Source organism: Plecotus auritus (genome assembly GCF_963455305.1).
Source record: "Plecotus auritus genome assembly, chromosome: 9".
Classification (NCBI taxonomy): domain Eukaryota; kingdom Metazoa; phylum Chordata; class Mammalia; order Chiroptera; family Vespertilionidae; genus Plecotus; species Plecotus auritus.
In genome coordinates this window covers 4,698,676-4,724,179 of record NC_137783.1, presented here as the reverse complement: position 1 = coordinate 4,724,179, position 25,504 = coordinate 4,698,676, and the positions used below count along the sequence as shown (strand labels likewise).

The 25,504-nt window shown below is 53.5% G+C and overlaps 1 protein-coding gene across 2 annotated transcripts in view; it reads right to left on the bottom strand.

Annotated features, from left to right (window-relative positions):
* MGMT (O-6-methylguanine-DNA methyltransferase) overlaps window positions 1-25,504 on the bottom strand; it is a 163,693-nt gene that overhangs the window by 22,568 nt on the left and 115,621 nt on the right. For both annotated transcript variants that reach the window (XM_080642054.1, XM_080642055.1), the window contains exon 3: window positions 4,184-4,344. In XM_080642054.1, the coding sequence (XP_080498180.1) occupies window positions 4,184-4,344 (161 nt within the window). The remainder of the gene's footprint in view (window positions 1-4,183; window positions 4,345-25,504) is intronic.

Below are 25,504 nucleotides of genomic sequence, written 5' to 3'. Positions count from 1 at the left end.
TTTTCCAAATTGAGAACACAGTCCCCATATTGGGTACTCTGCCTTCTCACCCGGCGACGACCCAAGCTCCCGACCAGGCCGACGTGCACACGTGACCTAGAAGTTAAGTTATCAACAGAGCAAACACAGCGATGCATCTCAAACAAAATCACTGTCAAGGACAATAAACTCAGTGTAGGGTGAAACACACAGCAATCGCACTCGTACAAGCTGGATCCATTTTAATAAATTTCTTTAGAGCAATAATTCTCAAAATAGGGCCTATGCATATATACACACGTACATATATGTATATATTTGCCTATCCTAATATTTTAATGTGTCTTGGAAGGAGTGAGAAGTATAGGTATAACATTATGGACAAGCTTTCTAGAACATCCTGATACACACCCCCTCACATCCCTCGGTAAAGGAGCTGAAAAATGAGATTAACTTGAAAAAGCTGTTTGCCTGCATGAACCACAGTTGAAACTTTAAAAACTCTCCTCATCCAAGGCGAGGCTGCGCAGTGTGAAGCATGAGCAAGCGCTAACGACCGTCGCCAGGCGGGAAACTGCGCGGTCAAATGGGAAACGATGATCTAAGACACGATCCGAACCTCAGGCCTTGGGCCTGTGGAATTCACCAACATGCCGGAGTGCGGCCATCGGCAAGTGGAAGGGAGAGCAGCCAGTGCGGCGAGTGTCTGAGCCGGCGTGGCCAGCCCCACGTCCACGGAGTCAGGACCAACCAGGACAGCGGCCGCCAACAAGAGCCAGTGCCCCGCAGGGACCCTGCAGAACAGCTCAGGCTGGGAGCCCCACACAGAGAAACCCTCACCCCAGACGCAGTCCTGGTCACCTAGCATTTCTGAGCCGCTGAAGTGCTGGAAGCGACAGAGTCAAATGTGCCAGGGCCCAGGCAGCCCGGAGAGAGGGTGGGCGAGCCCCCAGGGGGCCTCTCCTCTGAGACAGGGCAGCGGCCACTGCTGGACCCTCTGCCGAAAGCAGCCTCCTCTCCGGAGGGCTCTGGACAGGGAAGAGGGACCCCTGGGGCGGGTCTTCCACTCCCACAGGGGAGGGATTCCTGGATGGCTCAGCCCGAAATGTCCTCGGTGAAGAAGACGGTGCTCCCCACCTCCGCCGCCTCCCGGGCGGGCTGCCTCTCCAGTGATTTCTGCCCTCCTTTCGTTCTCAAACATGCCCCTCATCTTCTCTCTCGTGGTTCTAGCCATGGGAACATGCGGGTTTTCCTGTCCATGACACAGGCACCGGGCTGCTCCTGCTGCTGGCCCCGCTCTGATTCCAGACACCTGACTGTCCCCGGCACCTGGACTTCCCGGCCACACCTGCTCTCGGGCTCTGGACCTGTCTCTCTGGTCTGACCTGGCCCAGCCCCAGCCCCTGAGGCCTTGGACCCAGGTTCCCCCGTTTGCCGCCCCCGAAAAGGCACGTGGCAGCTCCAGGGCTGAAAGAGGCGTTCCAGCAGCTGCCTCTCTTGGCTGGCTCTCATCCCGCCCGGGCAGCGGGAGGCCCCCCACCCTGAAGGGCCCCACCCCTTCTGGCCCCACCAGTGACATCGCAGCAAAGCCAACAATCCGCATGTCCCCACCCGAGATGGGGGACTGGTGATGGCCTGCCCCGAAGCGGTTAAGCGCATCTCCTGTTTTGGCTCCTCTCCTATGTAAGCTGGTGACGGTCTTTAAATTCAGGGAAAACATCAGCACACACAGCCCGGAAGCACAGCGCTGCCTCCTGCTGTGGCATCCGTCACAGGGGAGACTAAAGAGAAAACCCTCCGTCCCCCCAAGACCCTCTGAGGACTAACTCGCTGGATCCGCGGCTCAGGGAGCACCGTGAGGAGCACTGGAGGGGGCCCCGCGCCTGGGAGCCCCAGGCCTGGCTGGCTGGTGCCGGGACATGAGGGACAGCCCGGGACAGAGAAGCTGGCTGGCGGCTGAGGGTGTCGGGGCTGGAGGACTGCCCTGCTCGGCACCCAAGCTGGGCTTCTAGTTTAAAGGGCTCTCTTGGCGAGGACGGAGGTAAGGTGGCTCCCTTCCTCGCGCAGTCCCTGTCTCCCGGGACTTACAGCCTCCCCTGGAAGGCCCTGGGCTCTGGGCACCCCCAGGACACCTGGAGGGTAGCTGAGCCCCCTGACAGGGCCTCTTCTGAAGTCTCTGGCGGGAACTTGGGGAGAGGCCCTTGGGAAAGGGGTTCTCAGAGCCCCACGAACCCGAGAATCCTTCCGAGGCTCTGTGCTGGAGGCTGTAGCCAGCAGGTTTAAAAATGCAGGTTTTACTACTGTCATGCCACCGATTTCATAGCTACAAGCTAATAGCTGTGACGAAGGAATTATTAAAGTGTTAAATATTTCATTTAAAAGGGAACATTGCCGTCACTTTAAAAAGAAAACTCAGACCTCATCTGTTGAAAACCATCATGTGCAAGATGGCATCGGGAGGACCAGTTGAGGGCCCAGCCTCCCGCTGGGCCACCAGGAGAGGGTGTCCCCAACACAGCGCCGGGCCCTCCCGGGGAGGCACCCATCCCGGGCTGGCAGGGAAGCGGAAAGGCTGGGGTTAGCAGCCTGCCCGCCCGTCTTCCTGGCCACCGGCAGCCTGCAAGCGGGAGGGTCTCCGTGGGCAGAGGGCTTCGAACAGAAAGAAGCTTCTGTGCACGTTCCGAACGGGAAGCCGGCCCTGCCGGTCTGCAGGCTGCGCTCCTCGACTTCACGGCGAGACAGGACGCTTGGCCAGGCGCTACCCGTGACTCCAGCTGCTTCCGCCACCGACCTCTAAGGTCACATCAGATGCATATTACACTAAGAAGGTAAACTTATTTATGAGTAAACAGAGAAGTTAGGGAGTGTTAACAGAAAATAAGTTTAAATGATATTTCATCATGAAAGAAACATTAAGCAAAGGTTTATTTCAAGAATAATGGCTTCATTAAAGAACGGTTTCTTGGAGAAAAATGAATTCAAAACAAACAAGACTGACCTTTGAGAGAGGTTTCTAGGGAGGACTTGACCTCCCCGATACACATTGTCGTGCTACGAGGTTGTGAGCTGTTGGGCCCTGTGGACGAAGGCCGGTTCTGGACACGTGCAGAGCGCCGTCCAGCTGCCCATCCTAGACCCCCTGTGAGAATATCTGGAGCCCCCACCAACAGAGACCTTCTGGACGACCTGGGCTGCCAGGCACCTCTGCTCAGAACTTCCCAGTCTAGTTCATTATGTGCAAAAACATTCAAGGTCTTCTCTGTTGACTGTTAGTCAACTCACGTGTTAGCTCAGCCTTCCAGGGGTTTGCCCGCCTCCCTGTAAACACTGCTCCATTTTCAAGTTCGTTTTCGCTGAAAATCATAGTAGGAATTAGAATGCCATTAATCTATTTGGTACATTCCATTTTCAAGTTCAAGATTGCTTTAAATTTACCCTACCTAACGTCTCAGGGCGGTTCCTTAAGCACACGGCTGTATGCCTTCACACGTATACATCTGTATAAATGCTCACTTATATCAAAACGACTATAAAAATCTCTATGCAAAATAAACCTGTGTGTGGTATGTGTCTAGAATGACTTAGCTGCCGTAAGTAAGAATCCAAACAAGAGCTTACAAAGGCACGCCTGGGAAAACGTTTTGGGATTATCACAGGCTGTATGTGCCTCTGGCACACTCCACTAAGGCGACGCGTTCTCGGCGCAGCCCTTAAAAGTGTAACATCTAACTACGGCAAGTTCGAGAAGTGAAGGTGAGAACTCATCCAAGAAGACTCTGCTGCTACCCAGGCTGATGTGTCAGCCACTGGGTCGATGGCAGTGGCCGCGTGTCCACCTACGAGCCTTGTTTTCTGTGCTGTGGGCCAGTAGATAGTTCAAGTTCACAATGAGCTCATTGAGAAGTTTACTGCCGCTCAGATGTATTCCTGCTTAAACCTTTCCGCCCGCGCGAGTTCAGAGTCGGTCTGCATGCATCATTTTCACTGCCTTTGCCAACGACCACGGGACCACGTGCCAAAACTAACAGAGCCGCTGGGAAGCGGTGGGGCTCGCGTACTCTGTCCTAACAGCATGGCCGCATGCTGCCCGGGCAGAGGATGGAAGAGCCTGGAGTTGGTCCAGTCAATAAAACGTGCTGTGACGTAAGTGACAGCTAACGTGGCCGCCCCCTGACGGGAGCGCCGTGGCGGCGGAGGTACTGACCTTGCAGGAAGACGGGGTGGTGGAGGGCAGGCACGGGGAGCTCCTGGAGGGCCGTGGGCTCCTGGAAGTAGGCGTGCAGCCAGGCCGCGCACTCCATCAGGGGCTGCACCGTCTCCTCTGGCCTGCCAAGAGGCTCAGGAGGGGCGGGGGCCTTGGTGGGGCTGCAAAAGCGATAACAGGAGATTAATAAAGCTCCAGGCCCTGCTGCACACATCTGAAGAGCAAACAGAAAACATGACTGCCCCGAAGGGGGTCAAGGCTAGCTGCGTCATGAGCACCCACGTCTCCACGAGCTGTGCCACAGGCGTGAGGACCACAGAGGCGCTGGAGGAGGGCGAGGCTGAGACCTGGGGAGTTTTCTCACCCACGTGTCTACCTTCTGCTTTCAAACACATGACATCTTTGAAAACAAGGGGTGGTTCCTAGGAAGGGGGGGTCCCCAGGACACGGCACTTCGGTTTGGGGCTCTGAACACTTGTGCCAAGCCAGAAGCAAGCTGTGACAGAGCAATGACGACAGCACAGAAGCAACTCGAGGGCCGGTGTGCCAGTCCCTCTGCGGACGAATGGGTGTATGTTTGCCTCTATCGTCATCTGTCAGGTCACCAGTGTTCGTGACCCAAAGCCTTCTCCAGAAATGCTGTGAAAGCAATTGCATCGCTCCTCACCCTCTGGCCCGCCCGCCACCAACAGAACAGCGCGTTCCATGTTTCCAGTCGCCTCGAGCTCTTTCAGAGGCACTTCCTCCCCGTCTGCTCTCCGTCTGCTGAGTCTCATGCTTGACGGTGTCTGTGTGTAGGTCCTTCCGGGGCTTGTGATTTCAGTTACAGGACCCTGACTTCCATGCGTGGGTTTTCTATTTGTTCCTTTTCCAACTCTTATTGCGGATGCGAGTCTCCCTTTTATCTCCGTAAGTTTAAAGCCATGTTCTTAGGCTCCCTCCAGCGGGCTTGTTCGGTCCAGTTGGTGCCGATTCTGTCTGCGGGACCTGCAGCCGCCCCCACGGAGCTGACCTCTCCGCAGGGGCTGGTTTCTGGGCACGTGCTCCGCCGGAGCAAGACGACGAGGCCCAGTCCCGCAGGCGACTGCTTTCCCACCACCAGGCCCGGACACATGGCATGCATCCTGGGTTCTCCAGGCCCGAGGGCAGTGGCTCTCATCTCCTGTTCGGACGCTACAGCTGCTGAGCCTTCGGTGGGACGGCAGGAGAGCCGCCAAAACGCAGGCGCAGAGGTGCTTCCTGGAGCCCTGCCGCCTCCCTGCCTGGCACCCCACCGGAGGCGGCGGGGGGGTGGGTCTGTCTTCAACCTGCTCTCACTGCCCAGCACAGGAAGGTGAAGAGGGCCCAGGCACCAAGTCACCGCCTTCCACCCATTGGGGACTTCCCTCCTGAGGAGGCCGGAGAGGGCCAGGGATCCCCTCAAAACCTCCCATGACCACCTGGGACTGGCCCCTCCTGCAGAGCCCAGATGGGGATGGGGTGCTGGTCAAGGATAACTGTAAAGGCAAGAGGGGGGGGCTCATAGGCCTCTGTTGGTCTTCAGGGCTGTGGGGCCTGCTGTCCTTCACGCACAGAATCGGGGTTCCTCGGCGAGGGGGCAAGCGCTATGGGAGACAGGCGTCTTCATCCGAGAGGTGGGGTTCCGTACCCACCGGCCTCCTTCTTGGCTTCCAGACTCACGTCTCTTGACTTCACACCCCTGTGACACAGGGTACACTCGGGCACCCCACGACAATGCCCATACCAGTGGCCATGCCCGCGGCTGCTCAGGGAACTGAAATGTGAGCTGGGTTTCCTAGCATTGCCCACCCTTAAAAGGACATTTGAAGAATTTTTATAGTAGTGAAATTCATCTGAAATTGATTTTTTATGCTTGTGCTAAAGACCTCAACCTCTGCTTTACTCTGTGGTTCTCCTTTTTAACTCTTTCTCTATTGGCATTAGATTACTATTCATGGGCGAAATGTAATTAAGCAGCTTTGATTCTGAAGCCAGGATTTATGATACCACATTTAAAACGAATGACATTACACACACACATAAAACCAGATTTTTAAAGCCATGACACAAATTTCCATTTCCACAATAAAATGAAATTTATTCTCTGCCCTGCCCTCTCCTCCAACCTCGCCCGGCTCGTCCCTGAGAGAGCTGTGGTGTGACGGTCCCTGGGAGTCGCTGACGACCACTCGGATCACAGAGGAGGCCCTTCGGCTCCCCACCCCTCAGCCCTGAAATCCTGGCCATGAGGGGCCCCGAGGCCCACACTCGCTTAAACCCCACGTCCAAGTCTCCCTGGGGAGCCAGGCAGCTCCACCGCCAGAGGCATGCAAACACCACGGCCACCGATGGTCCAGGTGCCAACGTCGACGACAGGAGGAGCAAGAGGAGGTTTAAACTTGAACTGGGCCCCCACTCCTCCCCTTCTGGGTGGTCGTAGGTAAGCTGCTTAAATTGGAAGTCAGTTTTTAATGGACATCCTAAGACCTTCCTATTTGGGCCTCAAATTAATGTCAGAACCTCAACAAGCCCACAGAGGAATTTACGGTTGTATTTTAAAACACCCATCAAAAACACAGAGACATTTTTATGTAAATTTCCAACTCCTCCCCATAGAAGGTACGTGTAGTAAGAACTGTATATTTTTTCTTTTTAAAAATAATTGATTCTTAAAAATACATCAGCAATAATAAAACATGTTTAAAAGACAATTTAAATAGTATACTTGGCAGACTAGAATGCCTTAAAAAAGCCTATTTACTTTCTCCCTTAAGTGTTCAAATTATGAAAAGAAAAACTGTATTTTAGCAACACTTTAACATATCATTAAAAATCTCCACTATTTGACAGATGAAGATAAAAACACCCCAAAACTATAGATGAATTATCAAGTCCCTAATGGTTGCAAAACAATTATAGGATGCAGGGCAATCTAGTTAAATTTTATTCAAAAGCTTACTACACTTGTGTTTTCTTTTATTTTTCTATCAAGAAACCCATGAGGCTTAAGCACAATTCATTATGTATGAGACCCCACTTGCGGTGCCTGACTGTTGATTAATAGCAAAGTTTGCTGTATGTACATTTGCAACATTAGATGCATACAATATGCTAACTTATTCTTTCACTGAAACTAATTATTTACAAAAATGACTACTTGAGACTACAATTTATTAAATGCATGCATCCAGTCTCAGCTCAGCCCCCAAAGACAGCCCGGAATGAAGATCTTTTACTCGATGTGACAACTTGTAGAAATGCAGTTATTAATATTGTAAATGTGGCAAATAAAGAGTTCAAACAGCCTCATGTCCACGCTGCCGCTGCTCTTCTCCACTGAAGCAGCGAACAAAGCAGCGTTCCAACGTCTCCCACATGCGTGAGAGGCACATCCCTCTTTCCTGGCGTAATTTAGCTTCTTATAAATAACATGCTTAGACGTTAGGAATGAGTAGCTTAAAGAAGGAGCAAACATAAAACAGGAATAAGAAGTCCTAATCAAATTGCTGCTTAAGCCGATTTATTACAATTCTGTCAATAATTAGTTCACTTCTTGAAAAATAGCTGTAGAAATAAAACTTTTAAGGAGTCATTCCATCACTCTAATCAAATTATGTGTATTCCCCCAAGGGTACCTCCTACCCCCCGTCCCAGGATCTCTGGGGTTAGAAACTTGGTATGATTCAATAATTCTCTTCCCCACTCCCAGAAAAGAAGGGACACATTCGTTCAAAATAAGAATTACAGATATCTCATAGTGGGTGGAGATTTCAAATGGGACATCTGGTCAACCACGACTGTCTTTCAGGCCAACTCGAAAACGCACATGGTCCAAAGTGGCAGCCACCTGCTCTGAGCACCCTCCTCCATAGTCTGCAGCTGCCCCTTCTCATGTCCTCGGAGCCTCTTGCTCCGTGCTGCTGAGGGTGTGTGCTACTGCAGGCGTGGGGTGGGGGTGGGGGGACAGAGAGGGACAGACCCTTTCCTTCACATGCCAAGATCAGGAAAATCAATGTCTGTGCCCCAAAGGCAGGATGATCGTGCAGAAGGTCATTACACGCTACCAATTTCCCTGTGCCATTCAAATTTTGCAAGGACTCCCAAGGAGAAGAGGACATGGGTTTTAAACAAGGGCCTGCTCTGGGACATACAATTTTAGGGACCTAGAAGGACTGAAACATCAGAGAGAGGGGCTTTGCTTTCTACAATGAACAATGGTAAGAGAAAAAGTAAGTAGAACCAGAATGGGAAAACCTCAGGGCATGCAGTGAAGGTGGGTAAAAGATGGTGGGTTTCCTACCACCCAGTTTACCATCCTGACTCTCAATCACACAGAAAGTCTCACTGTCGCCCCTCCATGCACTTTGGAAAGGTGGGGTCCAATGAGTAACACTGAGGATCAACTACATGAAAACAACTCAACGTAAACCTTGTATAAAATTTCATAGCTGCCATTTATTGAGTGTCCAGCGTGTGCCAGCCTTATAACTGAAAATATGTTCTATATTCATTCCTCCCAATAACCCTTGAGGTAGGTATTATTATCTCTAAGTTCTAGCAGAGGTCAGAGGTTATACAATAACAACTTAACCAATGCACAGGGAGGCACAGGATCTGCACCGAAGTCTGAGTCCCAAGGCCTTACTCTCCAGCCCATCTCCATGGAACAGAAGACTCTTGCTCATCTTTTTTTAAATGGAAACAAGTGGTCACCCCTTCTCATGAAAAGTGCATACGGCCACATGACCTAGTCTTCCTTTTTTTAATCCTCACCTGAGGATATGTTTCTACTGATTTAAAAAATATATATATTTTTATTGATTTTTAGAGAGGAAGAGAGAGAGAGTGAGAGATAGAAACATCAATAATGAGAGAGAATCATTAATCGGCTGCTTCCTGCACACCCCCTACTGGGGATGGAGTTTGCAACCTGGGCATGTGTTCTGACTGGGAATTGACCTGCATGGGCTCCTTTGATATTTAGAGAGAGGGAGGGAGGGAAGGAGTGAGAGAGGCAAGGAGGGAGAGATCTATGTGAAAGACAAACGTAGATCAGTTTTCTCTCTTAAGTGCTACAACCTTGGATCGAATCCACAACCTTTGCAGTGTATGGGATGATCCTACAATCAACTGAGCCACCCGCCAGGGCACATGCTCTGTTTGTGATAGCATATATTCAATATAGCATTTGGATCTATTCTCTTCTATGTTTAGGTGACTCCGGTAAACTTTCCCTAATCCTCAAGACTACAGTCTAGGACCACTGCCTTATTCTACAAAGGCAATGGACTTTGAGCTCTGTTACATTCTAGAAGCTTCCAGAAAGAGAGGTGAGGTGCCCCCACTCCAGGGTTTTTAGGCTCGCAGAGAATGGTCCACTGGGCATCACTGCTCCACGCCCTTCATGGGAGGCCATGCTTCTATTTAAATGCCTCCATAACCAGTCCACACAGCCCCGTGTTTCTTTACACAAGTGGGAGGGCTAGGTCTTAGAATGTCCCAGGGCCCATCCTCTTCCCCACCTTCAACCCTCTGGAAGCCCAGCCCGGCGTGCTGAAGGACAGAGCTCGGTCTAGGAGTCTCGGTCAACCCGCAGGGCGGGCCCTGTGCTATGCAGGAGCGGGCCTGGGTTACATCAGAAGTCGGATGGATGGGCTCCCACGGGGGCTGCTCTGGTAACTGAATGGAGAGCCACGCAATGTCACCGAGCTGGCCCCGAACCCCAAAGCCCGCCCCGGGGGCCTGTGTGGCACGGCAGGGTGCCCGGTGCCTGCAGAGCGAATGAGTAGGCGAGAGGCAGTGGTGGTAAAAGAGCCCGCCGCGGCACAGTGAAAACACCTGCATTTCAGATCTCATTTTTCCAATGAATAATGTGCTGAGAACCGTTCCCTGGGGGAAGAAAGCCCACAAAGACTTTCTAAACAGGGAAAGCAATGTTTCTCAGCCTCTCCAGGTTTTGCAGCCGATGCCGCGTCACAGAGTTTCTGAGGTCTGGGAAGGGGCGTCGCTCCAATCCCGTGCCTTGGATAGGGCCCTTGGGCAAAGCCTGGAAGGCCTCCCGACGTGCCGACGCAAGCCTTGGTGGCTTTCCTTCCTGCTGTCTAATCCGACTCCTGGTACACGAGAGGAAACAGAAGAAGAAACCCCAAAACCAACAGCAAATGCTTGAGCCTGACCTTCCTGCTGTGACTGGGCTAAGTCTATGGAATCCAGAGGCTACACACAGATTCGCCCGGGGCCTGCCATGGCACCCTCCTCCTTCCTCCTTCAGGTTCCCCTGCCTTCCAAGGGGGGGCCTGGGTGCTTCACAGAGGAGGGGGGAGGCCTCAGTTGGGAGCACCCCTCAACCGCCACCTGTGACACGTGGAGGGCACCAGCGCATTCCTGCGGGCGCTGCTTCTGGCGGAGACCACGAGAAGGAAGCCCCTCCATGCCCAGCGAAGTTCTGGGCTGTGTGCAGAGCGAAGGGGCAGAACATGTCGGATATCAAGCTCTGGGCAGGGGGGCCTGGGCCCACCTGAGCCAAGAACGCCCGCCTCTCCCCAGCCCTTCCCACAGTCACACCGTCTCCCGTGCTGAGCAGCTTCTCACTTGCCATCTTCATTGGGAACATTTCACCTTCTTTGAGCCCACACAGTGAGAAAGAACGTTTTGGTACAGGGCGAAAACATCCCCGCCCCCCGATGTACTTGACCACGTTGCTCTCTGCACAGCTTCGAGACGGCTTCGCTAAGATGCGATGCAGAAAAAAAATTCCTTTTCATCTTAGCAAGGGAATATATCCCAATTTCAATGTTAAAATAGTAACGATTTTCTGAAGACACTGCCTCTTTTCTTTTCAAGGTATGTAATACACGAGGACTGACCCCATTAACTTGTGTACTGGGCTCATTAATAAATAATCCTGCCACTAAATTACCTGTCTTGTAAATTGGTTTGTACAGTTCTAAATAAATAATAGATACTCCCTATTATCAAACACGATGGCGTTTTTAAAGAAAAGCATGGCGCAGGGTGTGAGACAACACCGCGGCTTCATCGGGAACGACTTTCGGAGGCTCGGCCCCGCAGAGAGCCCGCTCACGGGCCAGCTGGAACGCGTTAGCCAGGGAGCGTAGCTGCAAACACCGCGTTTAATATCAGACAAGTATACTGACTATACATTAGTGGCCAAAAAAATCTTAAGCAACTATTAAATGGACAGTTAATGTAGCTGTATTTTAAAACACTGAGGTCATATTTAATTTTGAATTGAAACTCTTAAAATGTGCTTTCTGGCGAGGATGTGGAGTCATAAAAAAACGTTGACTACAGAACAACACTGGAACGTTATTAAAATAAATCTTTTTTCCAGAGCACTCGTATTTGCAAGAAGTGGATTACAAGCAGCAGAAAACATTTGTACTCTTCAACAAGGCTGTCACTGCCAGCCCAAAGCCCGCTTTTCAATCTGGAGGGTGACGTCACCCGCAGGCCAGGAAGATGCCCCGCCCACCTGCCCCGCCTCCCGTGAGCTGGCGCTCTCCCAGCATCTAGTCTTCCGTCCTGGGCACTCCAAGTAGCAAAGCCCCGAGGTCTTCCAACCCCAAGTCCACGAGCAAAGAACACCATTACTTCAACCGGGTTGGGGGTGGGGGTGCATCTAACAAGACTGAGCAGGGGCAGGTAGAGGGGAGGAGGAAGCCAGCCCGTTCAAGTCCCCTTCAGGAAGCCCGACTTCTCCTCGAAGCAGGTGCAAAGTCTGATTTTACGTGCCTTTCTCCGCCCTTGGAAAATCAATGCCGCCCTCTGGGAGGCTGCCACACTCGCTGGACCGTAAGCTCCCTGCCTGGACCGGTTCCCGGTCCTCCCGGGGGACAGAGAGGGGATGTCACAGGGCTTTGCAGCAAAGACAGGGCAGTGAGCGTGTATTACAGGTGCCTCTGGCAGCCAGGACAGCGAGAGGACTTTCAGAGCCTAGGCGGGGTTTGACCCCTGAGTCCCTGCACCCTGAGCTTGAGAGGGGCAGAGGGGGAGGAAGACAAGAGGCCCCACTGACAACGGGTCTGCTGGGAGCTTGGAGGTGCCTGCTACCCGTCCTGTCCCTGTGCCCACGCAGGGTACCCAGTCCCTGGGTGCAGGCCTCGGGGCCGCCTTCCTCTGCCCAGCCACAGCCGTTAATGCTCCGGGGACTCTCCTCTCTGGTCCCAAACCTCTAGCCCAGGGGTGGGGAACGTCCAGCCCGCGGGCCATGTAAGGCCGTGAAATCATTTGGTCTGGCCCTGCCAAGGCATTAGGGGTGAGTTAGTTAACTGTTGGACCAAATAGAGCAGGCTAGTTTTTAAGCTGATGATTTTGCATGGCCCACGAATGATGTTATAAATACCCACAAGGCCCTTGGCAGAGAAAAGGTTCCCACCCCTGCTCTAGCCCCTCCTAGACTGGGCCTTCCCGGAGCCCACACATGCCTCACCACTGGTGACCGCGCGCCCTCAGAGGCCCCAGGGCCCTCAGCGAGCTCCAGTCCCACTCGACTTCTCTCAGGCTTCCACCTGCGTCTCGAGCCTGAGTAATTCTGGGATCCTTTAAAAAGACAAAGATTCTCCGATGCGCAAGCAAATTCTAGTTTGAGAAACAACTCAGAAAGGGGAAATCTTCTACAACATGTATGAAAATCTTTCAGTTGTCAGTCTGTGTTACAGAAGCAGCGTTTTACCTGTGTAAACAGTGAGAGGTTCATTCTTAAAGGTCCTCATTGCAATGAACACACAACGTAAAAAACCCCGAGAACTCAGGGATCCCTGGAAACGGGCTCGCCTCAGGAGCAAGAGCAAGGTCAGGGCGGGGCTGTGTCTGTGTGCACGTCTGAACACCCCCCCGCCCTTCTGCTTGTCCCAGGTCTGTGGGCATGAACTCAGAGACCACAGGACAGATGCAGGCACCGAAATCACCCCAAACTAGCACCCACAGCCGGCCTCGCTTGCCACTTGCGTGAAATACTGCGCTGGGAACACGCTTATTCCGGGGAGAGGGGTCCTGGCAGGGGGAGCAGACCTGACCACTCCCCGCCTGACCAAGCGCTCAGCCAGGACCCTTGTCCATCCTCCCAACGGGAACGGCCCTCTGCCCGGCGCCCATGCCCAAAGGGCTGGAAAACGACTCAGAAAACAGACCGAAGAGCCGAGAAGAGGGCGGAGGCTGGCGCAACACGCCCCCCACCCTGCGACGCCCTCTGTCCACGTTGCTCAGGATGAACCAGAATCAGATTTGAACATAAACACAAACACTCTCGAGCCCCCGTCCTCTCTTTGGCCCCACGTCCGCCTCACGGCTAGTTTATTAAAGTCCAACATCTTCCTGCTGATCACCACGTAGGGGATTCGAAACGGTAACTCCTATTCCCAAGGACCAGGCCAGCAGCGGGGTCGGGTGGGTTCCCTGGCTCAGGAAATAGCCCCGCCTGCCATTTGTTAACTACTTCATAGGAAAACAGTGAAATAAAACATGTATATTAGGGATGTTGAACATTTTAAGAAACAAAGGATAAAAAAAGAAATGTTTCTCCCCCTCCCCCCCCCAAAGAACAAAAACCTAAGCAATACCAGACAGGGGCTTTCCGAATCGCAAGGGAAGTGGGTGCTCCTGGACCTTCGAGGCGGCCTTGGCTCAAGGATGGACAGGGCAGGCTTCCTCCTGGCTGTATCCAGTGTGTGTGTGTGTGTGGGGGGGGGGGGGGCAGGTGTCAATTCCCTTCAGGGTGTGAGTGCTGCCGAGCATCCACGTCTTGTGGCCTCCTGCGCCAGTTGCTGGGGGGATGGAAGGATGACTGAAATGCAGGCCACCCTTGAGTAGCCCACCATGTCCTCCATCCGCTCTGGACGGGAGGCCGCCCCCTCGGACAGCTACCTGTGCACTGATGCGTTCGTGCTCGGGGCAGGTGCCCAGGGAGACCCCCGCTCTGCCCAGACTCCTTCTCAGAAGGTGCCCGCATCGGCCTGGATGCCAGAGCACGAGCTCTCCCTTCCTCCCTTCTCGCTCGGCCCCCAGCATCTCCCTCCACACGCACGCCTCCGTTTCCTGACCTGCCACTCGCTCATGCGCAGAGAAAACATGGCCCATCAGACAGTCCCTAAACCTCACAGCAAAGACCAGGCCGCCATCGTCGTCCTTTCTCAGTCATGGAGACTCATCCTCCAGGTCCGCCTGGATGGCACCGTGGGGCCCAGGTGAGAGGTGGAGACCCCGAACAGACGGGCGTTTCCTCCCGGCTGCTGCGGCTGAATGGAGCCAGTTTCCTGTGGCAAAGCCCTGGCCCCTGACAGAGGAGGACAAGGACAGAGCGACACGGAGAGGGGGCCCTCCTGGTCTCCCCGGGACACCCTGCACGGGAGCCTCTGTCCTGATGACCGGTATTTCCCCTGGATCGGGACCAGCGGGAGCTGTCACCGCACACAACACCGCCTGCTTTCCGTCATAGATTTAATCAGATGCTTGAAAAACAGCAATGAGATTGAAGACACACAGATGTCCTTGGAAGGGTGTCCAAAGAGGTGAGGAGGAGAGCTGCAGGAACCGGAAGCTGGTCCACCTCCCACACAGGCCCAACCAACCCCCCTGGCCTGCGACCCCATGTGCTGGGGCCGCCGCTCCGTCTACTCCACGTCCGAGAGGAGCCAATTACTATCTCACCGCCCCCACAGCCAGTCTAAAGCCAGAGGGTTACCGTTCCCTCCCAAAGCGTGTTCCAGGCAACACCTTCCACCCCACAAATACAACCATCAAGATGCAGCCGAGGGGTGGGAATTGGCACGAAGGCACCCCTTCCCCACTAGGTGAAGTGGCTCAGAGAGCTGTCACTAACACCAAGGGGTTTATTAATAGGCAGAAATTAATTGTATGTAGACTGAATTAATGAGATGGAAAAACATGCATATTTCAGCGAATGCAGAGGGGACGGGCTCGGCCGCGGCATCGGTAATGAAGTGTCTGGGCCCCGGGACGGCGCGGAGCCGCTCAGCCGGCCGCGGTTCTTTTGTGATTGTGGGGGCTGGAGGTACCATTAAAAAAATACACTGTGAAATGTAAACACCACCCAACTGTTTTGAGCACAAAGTTGACCCCCGATGCGTCTTCTGCAGAGTGCCATCTACAGATTTATAAATAAATGATTAGATGTAAATTCTCCGAGGATTTTCCTTTTCCACAGCAATTACAGCCGCAGATTATTACCACTGGGGCGGGCGTGGGGGGCGGGGGTTCCCGGGGAAAGTGCCTGCCGGGCAGGAACCACTCAGGCCGTGCTCACGGCGGAGTCACCAGGGCAAGTCCGATGTCAGTGTGCGCTGCCGGCACTGTCCCTGGCCAGGCCCCCAGGCACCGCAGCCACACGTCCTCGAGTCAAAGCGCACGGCCGTCACTGACACGCCGGACGGAGAAAGGGTGACGTTTCCAGGGATCGGCGTCAGGAAGAAGCCTTCCGAGTTTCCCGTCCGCACGTTCGTGAGAAGTTGTCGCGTCGGGACCCCTAACGCTCCCTCGAACATCTTCTCTCTGGCTCGCTGGGACCCGGGTTTTAAGTCATGAACACACAAGGTAATGAGGCTAACCAAAGAGCACGTGACACACGAGCAGCGCCGCCTGGCTTTGTCCTGTAAGTGCCCACTGCGGCGTGGCGCCACCCTGTCCACCCTTGGAAACACATGGGAGCTGCTCCCCGTTTGGGGCCGTTATACATCAGCGGCTGCGAATGCTGGGGTGCAGTCTTATGTGGACACACGTTTCCATGCTCTAGGGCAGTGGTCGGCAAACTCATTCGTCAACAGAGCCCAATATCAACAGGACGACGATGGAAATTTCTTCGGAGAGCCAAATTTTTTAAACTTAAACTTCTTCTGACGCCACTTCTTCAAAATAGACTCGCCCAGGCCGTGGTATTTTGTGGAAGAGCCACACTCAAGGGGCCAAAGAGCCGCCTGTGGCTCGCGAGCCGCAGTTTGCCGACCACTGTTCTAGGCTGTGTGACCGGGAGTGCTGTGGGCCCCACGGGAACTGACTCCCTGAAATAAGGCCTTCAGAGGCTCCAGTTAATACCGTTTTTCCATTTTCCCCCCAAAGCGGAAGGACACTCTGCGTGCCCAGTGTGTGCCGCATAGAACGCACGCTCCATGCTTACGAAGGACAGCACACGAGGTCATTTTACCTCCGTAATCTTCATTTACTGTGTGCATCTGTTTGCATATTTACCAAGAAATTCCCAGTGAGGTAGAAAATCTCATTTCCTCGTGTGCTGCTCAACAGTCATTCTTAATGGTTTCTTTTATTTAAAAGGATCAATTCATCAATTTAAAAGTGATTAGAACTATCAAATGGTTATTTTCTATTAAAGAGACTCAAATTCCAGCTGCAGTCAATGCACAGTGCACAGCCCGGAGTGGTCCACACCCTGGCAAACCAAACCACTTCCTGCGGATTCCAGCCACGTCCACACCCACCGCCATGGGTCGCGTGCTGAAGGGAAACGCCACAGAAGGACACCTCCCCGTAAGCACGGCTTAGGCAGGAAGCCAGGTGAGGCTTGCTCTACCTTGTCAAGGCCATCCTCCGAGCTGGGAAATACTGTCTCCCCTTGGCCCCCCCCCCCCACCCCCATCCCAGAGATCGCCTCCACGAGACCTCTCTGTACTTACACCTCAAGAAAAGGACTAATGACGAACGCCCCCAACGCTGAACTTGGCCAGCCACTGCTGATGGAGCTGGTTTATGTCTGTGGCTGGAGTAGGGACCTCTCGGATGGGGAAGCAAAGAGAGGGAATGCTTTCTCCCTAAAATCTGGAGATGATACGCTGCCTGCTCTCATCACCTTTGATTAACGTTACACAGGCGAGGTCCGCCATCACAATTACCGAACAAAATAAGTTTAAAACAATGGCCTAAGGAAACACAGGGAACCCGAAATGTCCTATCATTTTAAAATTTTCTTATAAAGAAAACTCTAATCCAAGACACTTTCAGCAGGACATTCCAACAAACATTTAAGGAAGCGTTCTAATGGAAAAATATGTCATTTACAATAGGTCACATATATCTCAACATATCTAGCAATAAGATCCAACAAAACGTATGCAAGACCTCTGTACAGAAAACCATAAATCATTGCTGAGAAAAATTAAGACAGCCTCAGTAAGTGAAGAAATGTGCTCACAGATTTGATAACTAAGAATTATAAAGATGTTGCCTGGCCGGTTTGGCTCAGTGGAAAGAGTGTTGGCCTGTGGACTGAAAGGTCCCGGGTTCGATTCTGGTCAAGGGCATGTACCTTGGTTGCGGGCACATCCTCAGTAGAAGGTGTGCAGGAGGCAGCTGATCGATGTTTCTCTCTCATCAATGTTTCTAACTCTATCCCTCTCCCTTACTCTCTGTAAAAAATCAATAAAATACGTATTATGAAAAGTAAAATAAAATACATGTATTCCTTTAAAAAAAAAAGAATTATAAAGAAGTCAATTCTCCTCGAGCCAATCCAGAGTCAATCCAATCTCAACTCAAAGAGGAAAAGCTGGGGCCCTGGCAGGGTAGCTCAGCTGGTTAGGGCAGTGGTCGGCAAACTCATTGTCAACAGAGCCAAACACCAACAGTACAACGATTGACATTTCTTTTGATAGCCATATGTTTTAAACTTAAACTTCTTCTAACGCCACTTCTTCAAAATAGACTCGCCCAGGCCGTGGTATTTTGTGGAAGAACCACACTCAAGGGGCCAAAGAGCCGCATGTGGCTCGCGAGCCACAGTTTGCCGACCACTGGGTTAGAGCATCATCCGGATTCACCAAGTTTGCAGGGTCAATCCTCGGTCGGGTCACATACAAGAATCAACCAATGAAGCATCAGTAAGCAGAACAACAACAAAAAATCCATGTTTCTCTCTCTCCCACCCCCATCCCCATCCTCTCGCTCTAAAATAAAATAAAGATAAAAAGATAGTTTTTAAAAAATACTTTGGAATGAGACAAAACTGATTGCAAAATGGAGATGCTAATAGAAATGCCTTGGTCAAGAATCACCAAGAAGCACTTTCTCTACCAGATACCAAGATGTGTTAGCTCTCTCTCTAAAAGCCGAAGCAACTGAACGACCGAACGACTGGTCGATTGGTTGCTATGACGAGCACTGACCACCAGGGGGCAGACGCTCAACGCAGTAGCTGCCCCTGGTGGTCAGTGCGCTCCCACAGCGGGAGCGCCGCTCAGCTGACCCACGGGCGCCAGGTGCTGGGCTCACGGCTGGCGAGCACAGCTGTGGCGGCCCGAGCCTCTCCCGCCTCTGCAGCAGCGCTACCAGATGGCGAGAGGGCGCAGTCCAGGCCGGTGGACCCCACCGGAGCACGAATACGTGTACCGCGGCTCTAATAAAGCTGTAATACCTAAGGCAGTGAGGTTTGGTGAAAAGATAGTCCTACGGAAAATAACGTGGACAAGGGAACTCCGATTCCCGCACGTGAGGAGGAATTCTCAGTGAGGGAACAGACACTCACTGGACACTGTCTACACCGTTCACCATACAGTGGTATCCAACCAAACCAGCTGCAGGTACCCTGTAGCTCTACACGAGCGCGCCACAGTCTGGGTCCAGCCACAGCCTCCTGACCACGCTCACCGCAGCCGGCCGTGACACAGACCCCACGCGCCTCCCAGAGCCCGAAGTGCGCGTTCTCTAGCCCTTCCCAGACCACACGGCCAGCCTCCGATCTAGAAGGCAATGCTGCAGAATATCTTCATGATCTGCCCGACGATACGCACACTCTTCTTCCTCCCCGTCCCCACCGGAAGTACATTTTTTCAATGATACTAAAAAAAAAAAAGGTGTATTCTGCTTCATAGTAAGCCATCTGCTGAGCTACATGTATCAAGAGAAGAGCTGGCCTGGGAACGAACATGAGCCGTGACGCCGGGCGGAGCCACGTGCAGACCCACGCAGTGAGGTCCCCATGAGAAGCACGTGGCTGGTTCAGTGAGGGGTAGATGACAGACAGTGCGGGGATGGTGTGGGAAAACCGCCGGTCAGCTCAGACAAAGCCATGGACAGAGCGAACATGTGACAGCAAAGCCATGAAGCGCCGTGAGAAAAGCTGATGGCTGCCGCAGTCTCGCAGCAGCAGCAGCAGCAGCAGCAGCAGCAGCAGCAGCAGCAGCGATGTGGCAGGGCAGGACTGAGAACTCAGAGGCTCCATAAAAGGACGCTGGAGTGGACCACATAAAAATTTAAAGCGCCAGCCGGCCAGCAGCACCTTCAGAGACCAGGATAAAATATTTACAACTTAGACAAATGACTAATGGCCATACCTTAGGAAAAGTTACTAAAGCTCAAAATAAACAGACACACAGCGGGGTGAGGGGAAGAGCAGGCTTCGCCACGCCAAAGGAGAAAAAATACAAATGGCTAATAAATATTAAAGAAAAAAACCCACATGCATGGCCTCAACAGTTACCAAGGAAATTTCACTTTTTGGGAAATTAAAAAGCCATTTAAAAAATGCCATGTTGCCCCGGTTTGGCTCAGTGGATAGAGCGTTGGCCTGCGGAATGAAGGGTCCCGGGTTCGATTCTGGTCAAGGGCATGTACCTTGGTTGCGGGCACATCCCCAGTAGGGGGTGTGCAGGAGGCAGCTGATCGATGTTTCTCTCTCATCGATGTTTCTAACCCTCTATCCCCTCCCTTCCTCTCTGTAAAAAAATCAATAAAATATATATTTCAAAAAATAAAAATAAATAAATAAATAAAAATGCCATGTTGTCCTGGCTGGGTTGCTCAGTTGCTGGAGGGTAGTCCCATATACCAAAAGGTTGCTGGTTTGATTCCCGGTCAGGGCACATACCTGGGTTATGGGTTTGATTCTCTGTCTGTTAACATGAGAACACTTTCTCAGCAGTTTCATATTGTTTGAAAACAGCTTTCCTGGCAGCTACTCAAGGAATATTTTAGGGCTAAACACGCTCTTCGAAATCCCACACCCCATTCAACGGTGCATAAACAATGCTGGTGGCCGCGGGGTTCATGTGCGGGGTGTGACTCCCAGTCCCCTTCTCGTGAACAAGTGTCACCCTTCGTGCTCTCGGGAGACCTCAATCAAGACCTTGCTCAAGCCGGTTTGGCTCAGTGGATAGGCAGGGGTGGGCAAACTTTTTGACTCGAGGGCCACAATGGGTTCTTAAACTGGACCGGAGGGCTGGAACAAAAGCATGGATGGAGTGTTTGTGTGAACTAATATAAATTCAAAGTAAAGGAGCGGAGGGGAGAGCAAGAGAACCCTCTGCTCTTTCGGCTCCGCGGGCCGGATAGAACAGCCGAACGGGCCGGATCCGGCCCGCGGTCCGTAGTTTGCCCATGGCTGGGATAGAGCATCAGCCTGGGGACTGAAGGATCCCGGGTTCGATTCCGGTCAAGGGCACATACCTTGGTTGCAGGCTCCTCCCCGGCCTGGGGCCTGGTCAGAGTGCATGCAGAAGGCAATTGATGTGTCTCTCTCACATCGATGTTTCTCTTTCTCTGTGTCTCTCCCCCTCCCATTCTCTCTAAAAATCAATGAATAAATATCCTCGGGATTAAAAAAAAAAAAAAGACCCTAACGCCGCTGACACAGGGCAGGAGCTGCTGCAGGTCAGTGTTCGGAAACAAAGCAGGCCCTGGACAGGTGCACCCGGTCCTCAGCGGCGAGAGCCTGACCTCGAGGAAGCTGAGGACGAGGATGGCCGCTGTCACAACCGCATGACCCAGGCATGTGCGTGATAGCAAGTGGTGCCCAGGCTGCGATGGCGCCAAGGTTACCAGGGGTGCGAGCCGCACCTGGAACACGGGGCTCTCAGATGCTGCAGCTCCTGGCCTGTGGGGACACGGTCGGCACGGGGGTCCAGCGAGGGGACGGCGTGCGCGAGGGAGGTGCGCACAGGCCTCAGGCCGTCTGTGCACAGGCTGGGCCTCGGCACGCCCTCCGGCGAATGCCCGATGACAGGGAAATGTGGAATTAATTTCATCTCTCGCACCAAGCTGACTTTCTGGAACGATAATTTCTTCCAGGACACGTCAGGCCACTGAGAAACTCCGGTGGATCTGGCGAGGTCCTGCTTTTAAAGGCAGGCCGGGCTCGCACTCCCAAGGCAGGTATCGCTATCGGACTGAGAGACCTCACTGATGGGGACGACACAGACTTTCCAGGCAAGAGCTTTCAACACGGGGTGAAGATCCTCCTGAGTTAGAGGCAAGCCCGCCTCTAAGAACGCTGGCGAGCCAACCCGGCCCGTGCCAGCCCGTGCCAGGGTCACAGTCACCCAGCGTTGGGGTGCTGCTCTCAACGCATGCTGTGAGGTACCAGGGACAGCTGCTCACTGCTGTCGATCACAAGGCCATGCTGCTCCCATGGTGGCCCCCCTCCCCAGGTCTCTGGTGGCGTCACTGGTCTGCAGAGAGCCAGGAGCCCAGCCTGCACTCGGCTCCTTAGCTGGCATCCACGGGAGGAAGGGGACACGCACAAATAGTCTTAAAAAATAAAAAGAAACCAAAGCTACCACCAAACAGTGCAAACAGGGAGGTCACCGGAGGTGGTGCGACCCCCAGAGAGCGATGATCGTCAGGGGCTGGAGGGGAGCCCACCCATGTGAGCACCACGTTAAGCACACATCACAGGAGTGTTCTGAGTCAAAGGAAACAGTGAGGAGGTGCCAGCGTGGGGAAGGCCGGCCACGGCTGTGCACCCGAGGTGGGGGCCTGTCATTCAGAGGGTGGGGAATCCCCGTTCTCAGGGTCTCCACGCAGGGAGGTCACACCGCTCCGTGTCACGGGAAGGCTCCCAGGGCACCAGGACCCATTGGGCCTTGCTGGGCTCCCCTGCGGACAGCTGGCCGGTCCTCTCCCCAGCACATCCGCCTCTCCCCGGACCTCAAAGGTCTTTTCCTTAGTGGGGCCCCTGATCACCCCATCTGAGGGACACCCCATCCTCTGAAGGACACCCCATCTGAGGAACACCCCATCGCGGGCACTTGTCCATCCCTCATTCCTGGGTCTGCAGGACACTCCTCAGCACTCAAGAACACAGTCAATGATGTTACACATCTATCCATCTATCTTGCTCCTGCCTGACCCATCTCCATCCCCAACCAAAATTGTAAGCACCGACAGTGCAGAGTTTCAATCCATTTTGTCGGTGGAGCTATGCACCCTGGAACGCAGCAGGTCCTTAGTATTTGTGAAATGAACTAAACGAGGCTGATTATCTCTGGCACGTTTCACACTCACACAAACTACTTGCCAATAAATGGACCGTATAGGGGTGATTCCTGAACTTTCAGTGGAATGCACCAGGTGGGTGGGAATAGTGACCCACCCGACTCCTAGGGTCAGGAATATGCCCCCGAATGAGATGGGGTTTGTGCTCTGAGGGACCCTTTTAGTCACTTAGAACTTGGCATTGGAGAGCGATCCCTAACTAGTTCCCAGAGTCCGTCCCGCTCCGGGAACTCGGTCAGCGTCAGGTCATTGGGAAGAGGACTCGGGTGAAGACGTTCTGGGCTCGTCAGCAGCCTGTGCTCACGCTGTTTCTATGGAACAGGAGGCTGGATTTCCCACGGGTCTGAGCATTCTAGAAAGCCTCTCCCCAGGAAGGTGACACTGACCACTGTCCCACCTCAAGGTGCAGCGTCCTGGCTGGCGCTGGGAAGGCAGGGCCTACGGCTCCAGGGAGCTGGTCCCAGGGACCGGTGCTCATGGCTGTGTCCATATCGCGGGGGTGCTGCACAGGCTGGGACACAGAACCCCGTGGCCCAGGGTCCTGCCCCGTGTGCAGTCCATGACGTTCCACGTAAGGTGGCGGAGCGACTTGAGTCCGAAGGAGACGCCAGCAGGGGCACCTGGCACGCACTGCCTTGATCTCTCCTCGACTTTTTATCTGGGTCCCCGGAGACCAAGGGCTGCATCTGTGATGTGACTGGGACAGGGCTGGTCTCGGAGGACTGACCCCGTGATGTGACCTCAGCGGCAGGCGAGTACCCGGCGCCCGTGCCCAGCCTGCCTGCCGGGCCTGCGGCTATGGCCCCTCACCCACTCTCAGCGCAAACCCAACGCCTCTGTATTGACACTGCGCCTCTTCCTCGGAAACTGCACGTGCTCCCGCTTTTACAATGTGCTTTTGCGAGATTTAGTGAGCGTGAGCGCCAACAGCAAACCCAGCTCCATCCAAAGCGAATTCCCTCTTGCTCACGAATGACAACCCGCGGCCAGGCGGAGGAGCAGCTCTCCGGCGCCCGCGGCTGAAGGTGATTTACATTTACACGTGCCTCCTTTGCAAGGGATTACACAGTGTTTTACAAGCTCATCCCGTGTTTGTTTAAGCCAGTCACCTCGCCCGGACGAGCCACATTTGAATAAGCACCAGCGCGACGGAACAGGCTCCGCACGGCGGTCCAGAGGAAAGAACGAGGCTAACCCAAGACGGGGGCGAGTGGGCGCTCTGGCCGGACTGCCATCTCCCAGCCGGCCCAGTCCTTGCTCTGGGCCAGCCTGGCCAGCTCAGACTGCCGCTGCCTCAGTGGTCAGGGTGGCACTGGGGCAGGGGGTGTCTGCGGGGTCCTCCTGCCCTCACTGCCTGTGCCCCAGGCCTTGGCTGTCCCTTACCCTCTCCAGACCTGACTCTGCCGCCCGTCCCGAAGCCCCTGGGCTGTGAGGCAGAAACGGGTCTCCCCAGAAGACGGCGACAAGTCGCGCGGCCGCCCTGCCGAGGCCTTCCCCGCCTTTCTCAGCGACGTTTCCCTGGTCTCACTTGTTCATCACAGGAACATGAGGGACAGGGCCCCCTCTCCCCACCTGTGGCAGCCCCCCAGTCTTCATCTGAGGGCTCCCGAGCCTTCCCTCTCACCTGAAGCTTGCTATGGAGGCACACACATATGCGTGTAAACACACACACACACACACACACACACACACACGCATCTTCCCTGCAGTCTCGTCTTCTTCAGGGGCTCAGAAACACTCTGCTCCTCTCCTGCCAGGGAGGGCCGAGCCCCAGGGGACCGCACTCAGGCAGGCCGTGCACCAGGCTGTCAAGGACACTTCTCTCCACTCTGCTGGGACTTCAGTCATCTCTCTGGGCCCCTGGGACTCAAGCAGGGAGGCCCGAGTCAGAGCCCTAACACCCGGGCCACGACACCACAGCTGCTGGACAGAGCCCGTGGCCACCGGAGGGAAACAGGAGCAGCCCCAAGCAGCTGCACGGATCCCTGCCCACTGCCCCGGGTCCCCCTCGTTCCCATAAACCCCTCAAACCCTACATTCCAGCGGCAGCTTTCTCAGAATGCCTTCCTCTCGGGCATTTCTCACTGAGGCCCGACACCTGGACCAGGAAAATGATGTAGGGCACCACTGAAGGTCATTGCTGAAGGTCACCTAGCTGCAGGCCGGGAAGTTTCAAGGTCCCCAGAAGACACCGGAAGGATTTTTTTTAAAAATATATTTTATTGATTTTTTACAGAGAGGAAGGGAGAGGGATAGAGAGCTAGAAACATCGATGAGAGAGAAACATCGATCAGCTGCCTCCTGCACACCTCCCACTGGGGATGTGCCCGCAACCAAGGTACATGCCCTTGACCGGAATCGAACCCGGGACCCTTCAATCCGCAGGCCGACGCTCTATCCACTGAGCCAAACCGGTTTCGGCCCGAAAGGATGTTTTAATGTTGTTATTAATGGAAACCCAGTCCATTCTGGGGTCAGTGCAGCTCAGAAATTAGGAAGTCCACCTGCTTCTTTCGTTCTGAGGAGCACGCAGGACTCGGCTGGGAATTGCCACTCAGCACAGCTTTCTTCTGTGGGTGGCGAATTCTGTCTCCAATCAAGCCCTGTTCTAAATGAAAACCACCTGGGGCCACAGCATGACCGGCCGGGAAGGCAGGTTCTCCCTAATGTAAATGACCTATACGAAGCCTATACATAACGGCTTCTCTCCTCATTGGTTATAATTATTATTGCATAACTCCCGTGTTTTCACATCAGGCCCGCTATCCTTCAGTTTGCAGCGAATTAGGTAGACAAATATATCCGGCTAAATGTAGCGGAGGAGAATGTAAATGGCATGAAAAGGGGCAATTTGTTCACTATAGTAAAAACCATTTAATACTTTACGTTTTACTTTGCCATTGAACTATTCTATAAAATGCTTCTTTTTTTTTTTTTTTTAAAAAGTGGCTTTTCCTAGAGTCAAATGACCTTTAAAAAATTCACTCACACTAGTTCTTTCTTTAACTTATTGGTCCCTGGGGCCAGCACATTACTAATTAATGCAGCAGACACCTATGCAGGGAC